We start from the raw sequence: 14,389 nt of genomic DNA, 5'->3' as shown, positions 1-14,389 counted from the left end.
TGTGGTTGCCTAGAAAACTTTCAAATGGTTATTAGAATGTTACAATGGTTACAACCCGCCATCCTTTAAAAGCAGTAAATTAATTTCCACATTGTCTTTACTAGAATTTTATTTTTCAGAAGAGCTGTCAAACACCAAATTGTGAACCAAAAAACCCAAAAGTGCTCTGTATCTGTCGGTCTCCCTTACTGGCTGCCTTTCTGATTGTGTGTTTAGCATCACTTTTTTGTAAGTAGAATAAATTTAAAGGTGAATAAATTATTATATGGATCAACAGATGAGTACTTTCATCCTGGGAGTTAGTAAGACTGAGTCAGATAAGCAGCATTGAATACACTGTAGTGTTTTTTCTGGGTTAGAGTACGGTGGTACTGAATATAGTCTGTGCCCTGCAGCTGCCCTGCTGGTCTTGTCAAAGCCTTTTTATAGTGGCAGTCTTCTCAGCACCACAGCACAAATGTTTTCTGGAGCTCTTTATCCTAGAGGGGTAGGATTACACATGCAAAGTCACGTGTGCGCACTTAAACACAATAACACACACATATAATCACTTTTCTATAAAAATACTTTTCTTGTATTTTATGGTAGGAGGAATGTGTTTATTGTTATGTTTTTTGCATGTGTTTTATGATCGTGTAAAACAGACTGAGCAGAAATGGCACACACTCTCAGGATGACATTAACTTTACTAATACACATGTCCAGCAATGACACACACACCAGCACGCGTGCCCCCTCCCTGGCCCTGTGAGTGTCACTCCGCTGTGTTTAGACACAGTATCGTTACAGCCTGTGCAGAGAGAAAAGCACACTGATGCTATAAGTGTGTCTGTGTGTGGTTGTTTGAAGTACTGCTTGCATGTTGCTGAGGAGACACTTCAGCTCTCAGACTGTCCAAGTCCTCACTGATGATCCCGTTTCATTTTGTCGTTTGTCTGTTTAAAAGTTTGTTCACCTTTCCTTCACTCTTTTGATTCTTCCATCTGTTGACTGGAACAGGACGAGGTCGACCAAGTATGACGGCCACCTTAAGTTCCTCCAGCGGCTTAGAGGTCCTCCTTTCCACTCTGCAGGTATGTGCTCCTGTATGTGACGTGTTGGTATAAAACACTGAAATAACAAATCAAAACAATTACTTAACTTCCATATTAGCTTTAATGTATGCTGAGCCCCTAATAGTCTGTTAGGGATATAAAAAAAAGGAGAAAAATAAAAGAAAAACTAAAATATGTTTTGCTTTGCCTCAGCTGATTTACTGAGAGGAATATCTGAGGTTTGCGTGTTTGGAATATTAACAAGATATGATTTTTGTACTTTGCGTGTGGTATATTTTGCAGGCTCGCATTGGGTAATTGCTGCATCAAACATGTATCAAATATACATCAAGCTCGATCCACATTCATATGCTGTATCATGTTCACATTATTTGGTTTGTGGTTGACACTGGATCCTTAAAAAGTTGAATGACGTAAAAAAAAATGTCAATAATATTGGACATAAACTTGGGTCCTGCATCAGCATTAAACTAGGATCTTTAAATAAAAGACAACTGCAACTGCAACACACTCATATGGAGAAGTGATGAAAACCTATCTATCTATCTATCTATCTATCTATCTATCTATCTATCTATCTATCTATCTATCTATCTATCTATCTATCAACGTGCTTGTTAAGGTATTGGTGAAAGGGACCGTGATGGTATGATACAAAACATCCCTGGGGTGCTACAGTTGGATACTGGGGGGTATAGGGGTGGAGAGATTGAAACAGCAGGTGGCATTACTGGCTGAACATCATTCTTTAAAAAGTGGCGGACTAACCTCACATTTTTAATGACAATGCATTCTGACTACTGAGTCTGGGCAGTTCTTTCAAACAGTGTTTCATACCCACAGTCCTGAATTTACAGTTCAGTCAGTCTAAACCTAATCCCAGCATCTGAGAATAAACAGATTTCCTGAGTGTGGATGGACTGCCAGAAACCATTCTAACTGCATTCTAACGGAGTTGCTGAATCGGACTTAATAATACAATTCAAAGTACAGTTTTTAGTGACTGATCTTTACTAAGTGTTCCTCTGAAGGAACCTCAAAAGCCACGAAAGGTGGTCATATAGGATATCTCCTCTACAGAGAAAGTTTCTTTTAGCACTCCCCTATTAGCACAAAACAAACGAGGAAAGGAATATATTGGCTTTGCATTGAGCATATTCATGCAGCTCTTATCGATTTTTTGTTACTGCTAAAGGACACAAAGACAGACAATCATTACATCATTTATTTAACAACTGTGAAAAATGAAGCGCACTACATGATTCAAAAGCTTGTAGAACAAGCTTCAGCAGCATTATCCAGAAGCTATCATTTTCTGTAGGACTTTATCAGTCTCTGTGATCACTGAGGAGGAATTTTGTTCCATTCTTCTTTACAGTGTTGCTTCGCTCATTCAGGCTTGCAAGCAGTCATTTATACGCAGCTCTCTGAAGGTCTCTCAACACAGCATTTCAGCCAGTTTCAGACAAAGTTTAGCTGTCTGACCGATGGCCTCTCCTTTGACTCTAGAATATTTTGGTACACAGAGGAGTTCATGTTAGACTCGGTCACTGCGCCGTTCTTGGGTCCTGTGGCTGTAAATCCAGCTGAAATCATCCCCCCTCCACCACCGTGCTGACAGCTGGTATGAGGTGTTTGTGCTGATATATCGTATTTGGTTTTCTCCAAACGTGGTGTTGTCCATGAACACCAAGCATCTCCAGTTTGGTTTGTCCAAAGGCATTGGCCTTCATACCTCAATTTGATTTTACTTTACAAATAGATTTAGAAGTCCATTTCACACTTACAACCAAATGAAGACCTAACTGTGCTGGGAAAGTAAAGACAAGTCTTTAAAATGACTACTACTATTACTACTACTACTAATAATAATAATATTAACAGTACCATAGCACTTAATTTACAAAGCACTTTTAAAAACAACAACCGGGCTGACCGAAGTGAGCAGTTTTCTAAAACATCATAGGCCACAAAATGTACAGAATTACACAAAAAAATACAAGGCATGTAAGGAAAACAAAGTGATAAAAGTAAAGACGTAGGCTTTATCCTTTTAATTTAAATATATTTAATTAATCTCACTCATCTTAACTTAAATGGTCTTATCTTTCTTTCTTTCTTTCTTTTAAAAAATTGCAGTAAGTTTCTCATCTCAGGCTAACAGGACACTTACTTGTTCTCTTTCTTTTAGGGGAAATGACATCGAGCTTTCCTTTTTTTTTTTTTATCAGGTGAAGCCTTTCTTTGTTATTTACTTAATTTTAAACGGTCATCACTCTCATAGAAACACTAAGAATGTTGTCCATTTTCTGGCTGAGTAGCTTTTCTACTCAGACTTTCTCCTTCTGTTTTGCCTTAGAGACGCACACTTCTCTCTTACATCGTCACCTCCAGATGAACCTGTTTCTTTGTATAGACAAATGGGGAGGGGTGGCTTTATGCAGATTATAGGCAGTATGTAGGATTTAAAATGACTGTGATTTATTAATATACGCACAGCAGTAAGAAAAAAACTGTGGCATAAATCTAACATGACTTTAATTGCAAACTCTTTTTTTGTAAGAAATTTCTCATGCATTTATCAGCAAATGAGGCCCATTGTTTCAGAAGTCTTGTGGTTTGTTCAGGTTTCAGCTTTGCAAACCTATGTTACCTTCCGCAACCCTTCCTAACCTCCTTGTTCAGGGTTAACATTTATCATTGCTAATTGAGGCCTGTAAAGTTTTTTGCAGGTTCTCTTAGTATTGCATGCGCTGACCTTTGGGTGAAAATTTGCTGGGATGTCCACCTTTGGGAAAATTGTCAGCTGTTTTGAATGTTTTCCAGTTGTGAATAATAATAATAGCACTGTGGACTTCAAGTTGTTTGCAAATGAGCTCATAAAGGTTCCCAGATTATTGGGAATATTTATATTTTTTGTTACTGCCTGTTAAAGCAGCTCTTGCGGAATCAAACCTGTAGACATGATTATTCAATTTTGTGTTAGGGCAGTTTCTAAAAACTGTCAGATGAGAATCACAGTCTGAGGAACAGACATATTTAATTACTGTCACAGAATTTCCTCCCTTCTAAACATGTGAAACTTCAGAAGGGTAGAAATATTTCATGGGTAGACAGTCTGAGATACTGGCTCATTCAGTTCTCTACATCAGTGTAATGGGTCAACTTTGCTGTGAGTGCTCTTTTTTCACTGAGAGGGTGAAAAAAAAATTAAAGCTCATTTAAAATTATGTATCTCAGTGTTAACTGAAAAGTCACACGTTTTCATATATGTCTGGACTATAAGACCTGAGCCAAGAAGCCACTGTCAGAAGCCTCATCATGGTTAGAATAGAACAGAATAATCCTTTAAATGTCCCAGAAGGGGAAATTTGGTTGTAACAGCAGCCAGAAAGAAAGGTTGAGTGCAGCACAAGCACCATTTTTATATGCAGGGTTTAAGTTACAAAAAAGTAAAGACAGTGCAAAAACAAAGCTCCCTCATCAAACATATGGCCTTTTTTTAAAATAGCTTTCAGGCTGTCACCCACTTCAGACTGGAACATGTGGTTGCAGTGAAAAGTGGCAAGTTGCTTCAACTGGTTAAGTTGACATAACCTGTCTATCCTATTTAAGATGTTATTACCTTTGTGTAGCAATCTTTGCTCAACACAAGCCTGTACTATTTTATTACTTTTCACACTGAATAGCTAGAACTAAAGACCAATGCAATTTGAGAAAATTCCAGTCGAGTGGCGTGTAAAGAAACGCAAATTTACGTATTTACCGACTACTACACAAGAAAAATCTCGAGTCTTTCTTGTATAGCCCAGTCTGTTCCACTGGAATACCAGATGAGATCAGTGAGTTTGCAGGAAAATAGATGAGCAGAAGCAGCAAGGCAAGATCAGACTCAAGATTATGAATTTTACAGGGTAATGTGGAGGATTAAACATGAGATGGCCTCCCACAAGACCTCAAAATATTTTTACCTTAAATTTGACCATGAGCTAAGGTTGTTCCAATGGTTCCTAGTCCCTAGGGAAAGATCCTGTTGCGGAAACAAGACTATAGTTTCTATTTGAACAGGCAGATTGCTGGCCATCTAAACAGCCTGTCTGGATGCAACACATTAAGTTATTTATATCTGGCATCAGATATTCATCAGAGGCCTCATTTGGACATTGGAGAAGGTTTCTTCATACAACGCACATTTTAACGAGGGAGATGTTTGGCCACCTTAAAAGATTTCTGTTGAAACGGCAGAATTTAATCAGCCAGATTGGGTAGTTGATAAGACCAGCAGACCTCTGCTTAGTCGGATCGTTTTGAAAATGTGGGATTAGAATCTCTGAGAAAATCCATCTGCATGTACATGTGGAGTACATGTGACATAAGAAACATGTATATAGTAAAGCGCTATACAAATACAGGCCATTTACCATTTATATAAACTAATATCCTAATGTCCATTAGTTTGGAAATATTGGACACATTTTATGTATATAAGGCCACGAGTCCGCCATGATTGGCTCCAGCTCCCCTGCAACCCTGATAAGGATAAGGGGAAGAGAGGTGTGTGTATAAAAGGTTTTTTTTAATATGGTGTCATCCACTGGAACTGTTTGTGCTCCATTACATGAAAGGAGCTGAATTTAACAGGAAGTAGGAAAAAATGGAAAAGCCTAAAAAATATTGCCAGTGTAATTAATATGAAGACATTTCACAGCCAGGATTTCAACAGGCTATAGAAACATTTCTTCACAGTCACATGTCAGGGTCAGTGCCACTTTCTGCCCTGTCTGCATATAAAGTCCTGGAGCAAGCTATGCTCACACTGTGTTCCAGGACGTGTCAATGCAGGATGCAGAATTTCCATGAAACACATCTACTACACTCACCGTGTTCCATCTGGTCATAATCAGCTGACTGTGCTCAACTTTGGGATTGCAGGCCTCAGTCCTGACAGCTGATGACATGAAGACAATTATAAGAGATTCACAAAACATGAGAATTTGCAAAACAAATTGCAATCATTCCACTTTCACATAAACACAAGCAAGAAAAATCAGCTTTGTTGAGTGATAAAATCATTCAATAAAAACAAGAATAACAATATGTAGTAACAGTCACTAAAAAAGTGCAAAAACCACAACCATTAGTAGCAGCTGGGTTGTTTGGATTGTATATGGATTCCACATTCTGATTTAGACACTGTGTATCATGCTTCTCTGAGGTTCATCACTAACTGTAAATTTCAGACACACCACAGTTATACTCTCAGGTGGGAGGGGCTGCTTTGGCCAGTCGGAGGAACTCTCATTTATACAGTTTTATATATAAGGCAATACTCAGATTGCTGCCTTTCTATACGTGTTCCCTGCTTGCAATGAAACATGCTGATCGTTATTCTCTTCGTCCGCAAGGTTACTTGTTGCTTTCTGTTCCATTTGCCTGAACTGAACTTGGCAAAAGAGCTTTTGTCCATTTAGCACCCTTTGCTTATAACGAGCTGCAGAACGACTGGAAAATGACTGAATTCATTTCATTAAGTGCTTTTGAATCTAAACTAAGAATCCTTGTGACCAATTCCATAACATGCAACTGTTTCAATAAGATTGTTTGTCATTTTAACTGAATTTTTGAATTTTTATTTAATTTTATCTTTATTTATTTATTTAATTAATTAATTAATTTTTCATTTATTTTTGAATGTCTGTTGTTGCTGCCTGTGTTTAATTGAGTAATTTTTGTAACTGTAAGACATTTGCTGCTGCCTATCTTAGCCAGGTCTCCGTTCAAAAAGAGGTTTTTAATCTCAATGGGATCTTCCTGGTTAAATAAAAAAAAAGTAGGTTAGATGCATTCTAACTTTTTTATTCTTTTATTTTGTGGGTTTAAATGTCTTATATTCTGTGTGTGTGTGTGTGTGTGTGTGTGTGTGTGTGTGTGTGTGTGTGTGTGTGTGTGTGGGTGTTGTCTCTGCAGAATGTAGGGGATGTGGAGAGCACCTTAAATATCCTCAGTGTCTTGGATGAACTTCTGTCAGCTGGTAAGATCATCTTCTCACCATTTGGTTTCCATCCTTACGTAAAAAGTTGTTGTGCTATGGAAAATGCCAATAAACACACAAAGCCTTTAAAGGCACAGTCTGTTTTTTTAATTAAATATACTAAAAACTAAGTTACTAAGAACTCATAACTGTACTTAAATTCATGTGTAATTACATCTTCCAACAAGCAAATGCAATCTTTTGAACTTAGAATTCATCCGTTCACTTTTTTCCTCCATAAAGATGACATTTGACGACCTCCCCTGTACCTTTAAGATGAGTTTTGACTCCTCATTATATATAAATCAATAAAAACATGACTTGATGATCATTAATAAAGTTTCCAGGGTTTTCCAAGGGTAGCTGCATAGTCAGAAACCTAGAAGCAGGTCTGAAATATGACAGAAACCCCTCAATTCAGAAAAGTTCTTCAAGCATTATTCCTACTAGCCTTTCAAGGAGTAAAGAGTTGAAAATGCACAGGAGCGGGCAATGGTTTGAAGTCATCGTGCTGCCTCATCATCCTGAATAAAATAGCCGGGATGAACGTCACTGTTCCAACTAATTGCGATTTATGTACGAGGCTAGAGACCAGCTACAAATATAGTATACCAAGGGGGAAAGGAGAGGAGAACTCGTAGGCATTTGTGCTGGAGAGGCAAATTTTAATATGTGTCTGCACCTTTATGTCACAGTGTGGCAGAAGCAGACTGTGTGGAATGACAAAACGGACCCAAAACACAGATTCACAAAGTTTTAGATGAGTAAAAAAACACAAACAACCAACATATTGACAGCTGAGGTAAATAGTGGAGCCGCAACCCACACTCAGAGTGACAGTCTATGCAGATAAATATCAGCCACAGTTGTTTGTCATACAGCGGCCACTGTAGCTAGGATCACACACTTTAATTGGGAGGTGGAAGAAAACAGAGCTCATTTCACTTCAGCTGGCATCTAGGGCTGGGTGTAGCATGTGCCAAATGAATGGGTGACAGTAATCCTATTTTTAGTAATGCAGTTATGTAATGCGTTACTGTACTTAATTCTGTAAATACATTAAAATTAATATTATGTTGTTACTTGCGTTACTTGTTTTTTCAGATATATGCACCAGGAAGGATAGGAAGAAAACAGCATACACATGTATGCTGGGAGGACAAAAAATATAGAGTGGTTTATAGCTTTTGAGAAGTGGCAATATGGACATTAATTTTATTTGTATTGCATGAAAGGACATAAGTGCAATGGTGAAATCCAAACAACATCCAAGACAGAAACAACTGCAGTATACTGCTAACAGAACTGTGGCTCTTAGACAGATTGCTAAGAAGGTAATCAACAACAAGTGATGTCAAAGCTGAATGTATTCAGACCCCAGCCCAGCAGCCAGAGGCTGAACTTCTGCAGGTAACAAAGGCAATGATGTGTCTATATATAGACATATAATAGGATCAAATGTGGAAACTGGTTACAGCTGAGTACATAGATAGAAAAACAAATAAAATAGGGGAATCGCAAAAAAGGTAAATAAATAAAAGAAGAAAAAAAAGAGATTTTATTATCAGATAAGTAATATTTTTCAGAATTAGAAGGTGAGGGCACTTGGAAGATATCTGTGGCTGTCACACCCCTCGCATTCTGAGGATGACTAAGGTTTAAGTCTTCATTTGGAGCAGTAATGTCCTTTGCAATAAATAGAAGTACTTGATGAATGCCCATTTGAATGCGGCTTGTAGCATCCTTTATATTTTTTCAAAATAGTAAAAAAAGGCACTATTTATATTTCAGTCCCTTTCAGCCAAGCACTAACCTCTGCTCTCTGTTCAGGTACAGATCGGCGCATCCACTATATGATCAAGAAAGGTGGTAGTGAGGCTCTGCTGACTGCACTGGTTAAATATGGCCACACTTTCAGTCCCAACTACACTATACTCATACCACTCCTGCACCTGCTAGCTAAAGTTGGACACAAAGGTGGGAATGAACAAAACAACATGAATTGTGATAACTCTTTCTAACTCTTAAAGTTTGTTTAGGAAAGGTAAGATTCACTGAAAGCCATGTTTGTGGTACAGTAATAATGAAAGCTTCTCACAGAGATATATCTGTGCTTATTTGTCTGACCAACAATTTAAATCATACTGAGGGTCATTGTATGTTACAATGTAGATGGTATGAAGGCATATTCATAACATACCTTCATACCGTGTACATTGTAATATACCCATAATAGACCCATTTTTGTACCTTCATACCTATAACATACCCATTTCTGTAATATATCTATATACCTATATTATTGCTAATATGTATTTTGTAATATATTTATATCATGGCTAAAGCACTTCTGGATGGATGCAAACTGCATTTCGTTGCCTTGTACTGTGACATGTGCAATGACAATAAAGTTGAATTCTATTCTATTCTAATTCTATGTTGCAATATTAAAAAAAAGCAAAAGGTCTATAATGGAAATACAAAGCAAACTGCTAATACATTTAGGTAGCACTTAGTTATTATTAGCAAGTGCTTAATTCATCATTTACATGTCATTACTAGTCCTTAATATGTCATTTAGAAATGCAGATATGTTTAGCCATCTGCTAATGTTACACCATGTCAAGCGATCACTGCTTGGTGTAACTATGTAGAGCTATTATTGCTACTACATCACTGCTAGTAATAATCACAATTACACTCATGGTAATATTCCAAAGATGGAAAAAATTCATATAACTTTAATATTTGAATGCTACTATTTTAAGTACTTTTTCATTGGGGTTGCTGTTATTTTTGGATTTTTTTGACTTCTTGCATTCTTAAAATTTTCATCACTTACTTTCACAATACTTACTGTCACCATGTGTATTCATTGCAATGTATATATATATATATATGTAGACCGTCGTATTGGTATGAAAGCAGAAGAGGCAGGTGCAGTGCTGCTGACTCTGAATCTGCTGAAACACAATGGCCAGCACGCCAGGAGAACTGCTGCCTGCCTCTGGGTGATCCAAGTCTTCTGTTCATCAGGTACACAATATAGTTGTTTTTGTCACCAGCTTGGAGTTAAATTCATATCCTGGAGGCTTACCCTAAAAATAATCATAGCTGCTATTTCTCTAAATTCTAATCCAAACTTTACCCTTATCCTAAACCCTACCTTATACATTGTCATCCAGAGTACTTTATTATTGAATTCTTCATTAACAAGTAAAGCCTCCACCTTAATTTTTAAGGGGAGAGTATTTCAGAAGCTTTACCTGTTGCTGTGTTTAAACTTATATGTTGATAAGCTTAGTAACAGAGTTAAAGTCAGTTGTGTTGTCTTGACAGTTTCTACAGCAAACCTCATAGGAGAAAACCATGGACTGGATGTCATCTACCGCCTCATTCCTCAATACACAACCAAGCATCTGCATGCTATTAAGTAAGTATCCTAAGGGCTTTCTGCATTTCCCACTGATCAGTTTTACCATATAGATACAGTCAGGGCCATAGGCTTTTGAACAATTTTTCATCCAGAATCCAATAATGTTTTTGACACAATTGTTTTTGTAATTTTGCTTTCTGCAGTACCGCAGTGGACTCTAAATTAAACAATCAAGGTGTGATTTAAGTGCAGACTTTCAGCATTAATTCAAGTGGTTTATAGAAATAGTTGATGAATTATAGCTAGCTGTTTATAATACCAGTTTTGGAAGCTAGGGATCGGAGTGCCAGGACCTCTCGATCCACTAACACTGAAGCCCTATGTCGACTCCTGCGGGTGGTGGGCCCACAGGCGGACGGACCCATGTTGCTTTTCTGGCCCGGCCACCAGATGCTCACCAGACATTCACTCGAGACACTACCCTGGGCCTGGTGCGCTGGACCCTTGAATTGTTCTGGATGAACATTTTTGCAGCACATGATTGACTGAAGTTCAGAATTCATGGACTCCCTTGGGACACTCAGCTAGACTTTAACTGTAGATGCTTTCAATTGCAGCTTGTTTGGGGATCTCTCTGACTACAGTACTGTCTTCAATACTGAAAAGCATGACTGAGATGAGGTTGCTGACATGGAAGAATATCCTATTTTTTTGCCTTGAGAAACCTTTGGGTGAGAACTGCGATAATAAATAAAGCCAATGACAACTATGATAGGCTATATTTGGATAAATAGTTCAAGTAATGGTTTTATTAAATCCTTTGAATTAAAGTCTGAACTTCAATACAATGTGATGGCATCAAGAACCAAACTTATAAAATTGTGTCACTGTCTACTGACCACTCATAGTTCTTTAAACTACAAGCCACATTTAACCATATATGAGAATATTTAACTGCCCCCCATTGATCCATCCATTTTCTTAATCGCCTGTCCAGTTAAGGGTTGCAGTGGGACCAGTAGCCTGTCCCAGCTCTCACTGGGTGACAGGCAGGGTGGTGGTCAGAGAAACTGAGATTTTGTTATAGTCCAGGTACAGTACACTGTCACGGAGAAGTGTTTTTAGGCTTTAAAGATATTATATCCCCCCTGCTTGTAATGCAACATCTGCATGCAGTAATACAACTTCTGCATGTGTGTCTATTTCCCGTTTTAAAGCAGCAAAGCATGAAATGGACATGGTGGACCGGGCCTGTCTATTACATGTTTTCCTGTTTCCTGTAATACTGGGTTGGAGATTCCTGCTGGACCCACGTACTCGGTTTAAAAATTCATGGGGATATGACTTTTTGGGCAAGGTTGTGGATTTTTCTTCCGCTGCCTTTACTCTGTAAACTCCACTGATTCATTTAAAAAAACAGCTGAAGGCATACTGACAACCTTTAGGTAAATTGTTGTTTTATGTATTTTTTTTTGTTCATTCTTATGATATATTTTATTTCTGGTTTTATTGTAAAGTATATTGTGATTTTTACCTGTAAAAAGTGTTTATAAATGCATTTTACTTACTTACTTGACCTCAGTGTAGCATTTGACACCACAGACCACAAAATGTTAACACAGTGATTACAAAATGTGTTAGCCATTAAAGTTACTGCCCTGCAGTGGTTTGAATCATAGCTCACTAATATAATTAACTCTAATTTGTTTGTGTAAATGGAGAGTCAAACACTAAGCACTGTTATAGAGTACCACAGGGTTCTGTAAATTATACATGCATAATACATCAGGCAGAATTGGTAGAAGCCATAACCTACAGTGCATTCTCATTGCTATGCAGATGATACCTAGCTTTATCGATCCATGAAGCCAGATGACATACACCGATTAGTTAAACTGCATGAATGTCTTAAAGACATACAGACCTGGATGAACTCTAATGCCTTGTTTCTAAATTCAGATTAAATTGACTTTCTTGTGCCATTTTACAAACACGATTCTTACTCTAGATGGCATTACCTTGACCTCCAGTAATACTTGGAGCCATTTTTGACTAGAATGTTCTTCAATGCGTATATTAAAACAACCACATCTGTGTTATTAGCACAGTTATATTTAATATCTTAGTTACCGGTATATCTAAGGCAGTATTCAGGGTCAACTAATCCAGCCCTAACTATATGCTTTATCAAAAAGAAAAGTTTTCGGGTTAATCTTAAAGAATAGAAAGTGTATTTTTCCCAGATCCAAACTCTACTTGGTTCCACAGGCTCAGTAAGCCAGCAGTTTGAGAGCAAAGTGCTCTATTGGGACAATATGGTACTCTGAAGTCTTTAAGAAAAGACAATTCAAGACCTTGTATGTAAGAAGAAAGATATTAAATTCAGTTCTGGAATTAACAGGTAGCTAAGACAAGGCAATACAGGAGAAAAATACTCACTTTCCAGTCCTTGTCAGTACTCTCACTGCAACATTTTCAATCAACTGAAGGCTTTTCAGGGAGCTTTAGGACATCCTGACAAAAATGAACTACAGTAGTCCAGACTGGAAGTAATAATGAAGATGAATCAATTTTTCAGCGTCACCCTGAGTCAAGATGTTTCTAATTTTAGAAGTCAAATAATTTCATGTTCACTCATACATAAAGATTTACTTTGACAATTACAAATGCAATTCGTTTTTTATTTTAATTTGGTGTTGATTCAAATGAGTCAGACGTCACTTTTCTGTTTTTTTCCTAGGGCAGCCATTAATGCCTTTTCTGCTCTGCTGTGCACAAGTAAGTTTTTTTATTACCTTGAGCATTCCTCAGCTGATGTTTCCATTTTCATCATCACCATCTTCATTACCATCATGTCACAACTGTTTCTCCGGGGACACATTGGCAATGCTTGATTTGTGAGGTCATTTTGTTTTCTTATGATTTTTGTGTCTAATTTCAAGGATCATAAAGATACCTTACACGGCATTTAGTGCAATGAAAATAGATTTAAATAGATATTGCATTTTTTTTATGTACTATAGAACTTAACAGGTGGGGATCTGGCTAATATAAACTACTGCTTTCACAAAATAAAAAATTAGGGCACTAACAAGAGCTGCATGCTTACTTGAGTTTAAGCTGGTTGACAAAAATTTAAGGCTTATACATTGGGGCAGTTTAGAACACAGCTCTCATATCTGTGGCTTCAAGGTGGAAGAGCCTAAGAGGAAGAGCTTTCCACATGATTCCAAGATAGTGTTTAAGTTATAACTACAGAAGGAATAAGCTAATGCATGATACTGTGCACAAGAACAGAGTCTGCAGAGAGGGATCAAGACAGGCCCATGAATGAGGGTTTAAAATGTTTGGTTAATTGTCACAAATTGACAGAACTTCCAGGAACCATTAAGCAGTTCATTTAAATGCATAAATACAGATGAACAGAACTGCAATTCAACGTTATTACATTTCAGAAGTTATTGTCATCAAAATCTTCTAATCGACAGTATTGACATATGATCTGTTACTGACATGATCTGAATTTGTTGTTGTTGGCTTTTGGAGGTGTAATAAAAGTATATGTGCATTGCGCAGTGTCATTTTAAAAACTGGAGGTGAAGACGGAATTTACTCTCTCAGCTGTCAAGCTTTTGCTACTATAGTCAAAATTACATTACAAAAAACATTGGAAGTGCAGCTTAAAATTGAAGAAACAGTTTAATGTTTCATTTAAATTGTTTTCAATAAAATGTAGACAAAATAGATTAAAATTTGACAAGGGGTGGACCTCATCGACCCCTTTCATAAAGATGGGAACCACCACCCCGGTCGGCCAATCCAGGGGTACTGCCCCTGATCTCTATGCAACATTGTAGAAGCGTGTCAACCAAGACAGCCCTACTAGGACTCCTTCTTCAGTTTGGTGGCTCCCCTCACCTCTCCAAA

At 37.6% G+C, this 14,389-nt stretch overlaps 1 protein-coding gene across 2 annotated transcripts; it reads left to right on the top strand.

The window, feature by feature from the left end:
- Positions 1 to 999: 999 nt before the first annotated feature.
- On the top strand, positions 1,000 to 14,382 carry LOC102304793 (cytosolic carboxypeptidase 4; the record flags this gene model as incomplete). Of its 2 annotated transcripts, none has more annotated exon segments than XM_005933556.2 (6): positions 1,000 to 1,073; positions 7,023 to 7,086; positions 8,917 to 9,063; positions 9,991 to 10,122; positions 10,426 to 10,519; positions 13,203 to 14,382. In XM_005933556.2, coding segments are annotated over 6 exon segments (665 nt in total), but the record flags the coding sequence as incomplete, so codon positions are not given.
- Positions 14,383 to 14,389: the final 7 nt, after the last annotated feature.

Source organism: Haplochromis burtoni, unplaced genomic scaffold (assembly GCF_018398535.1).
Source record: "Haplochromis burtoni strain Fernald_Lab_line unplaced genomic scaffold, NCSU_Asbu1 Contig_169, whole genome shotgun sequence".
In the NCBI taxonomy this organism is placed as follows: domain Eukaryota; kingdom Metazoa; phylum Chordata; class Actinopteri; order Cichliformes; family Cichlidae; genus Haplochromis; species Haplochromis burtoni.
The sequence above is the reverse complement of the archived record's forward strand: the minus strand, read 5'-3'. Positions and strand labels throughout refer to the sequence as shown.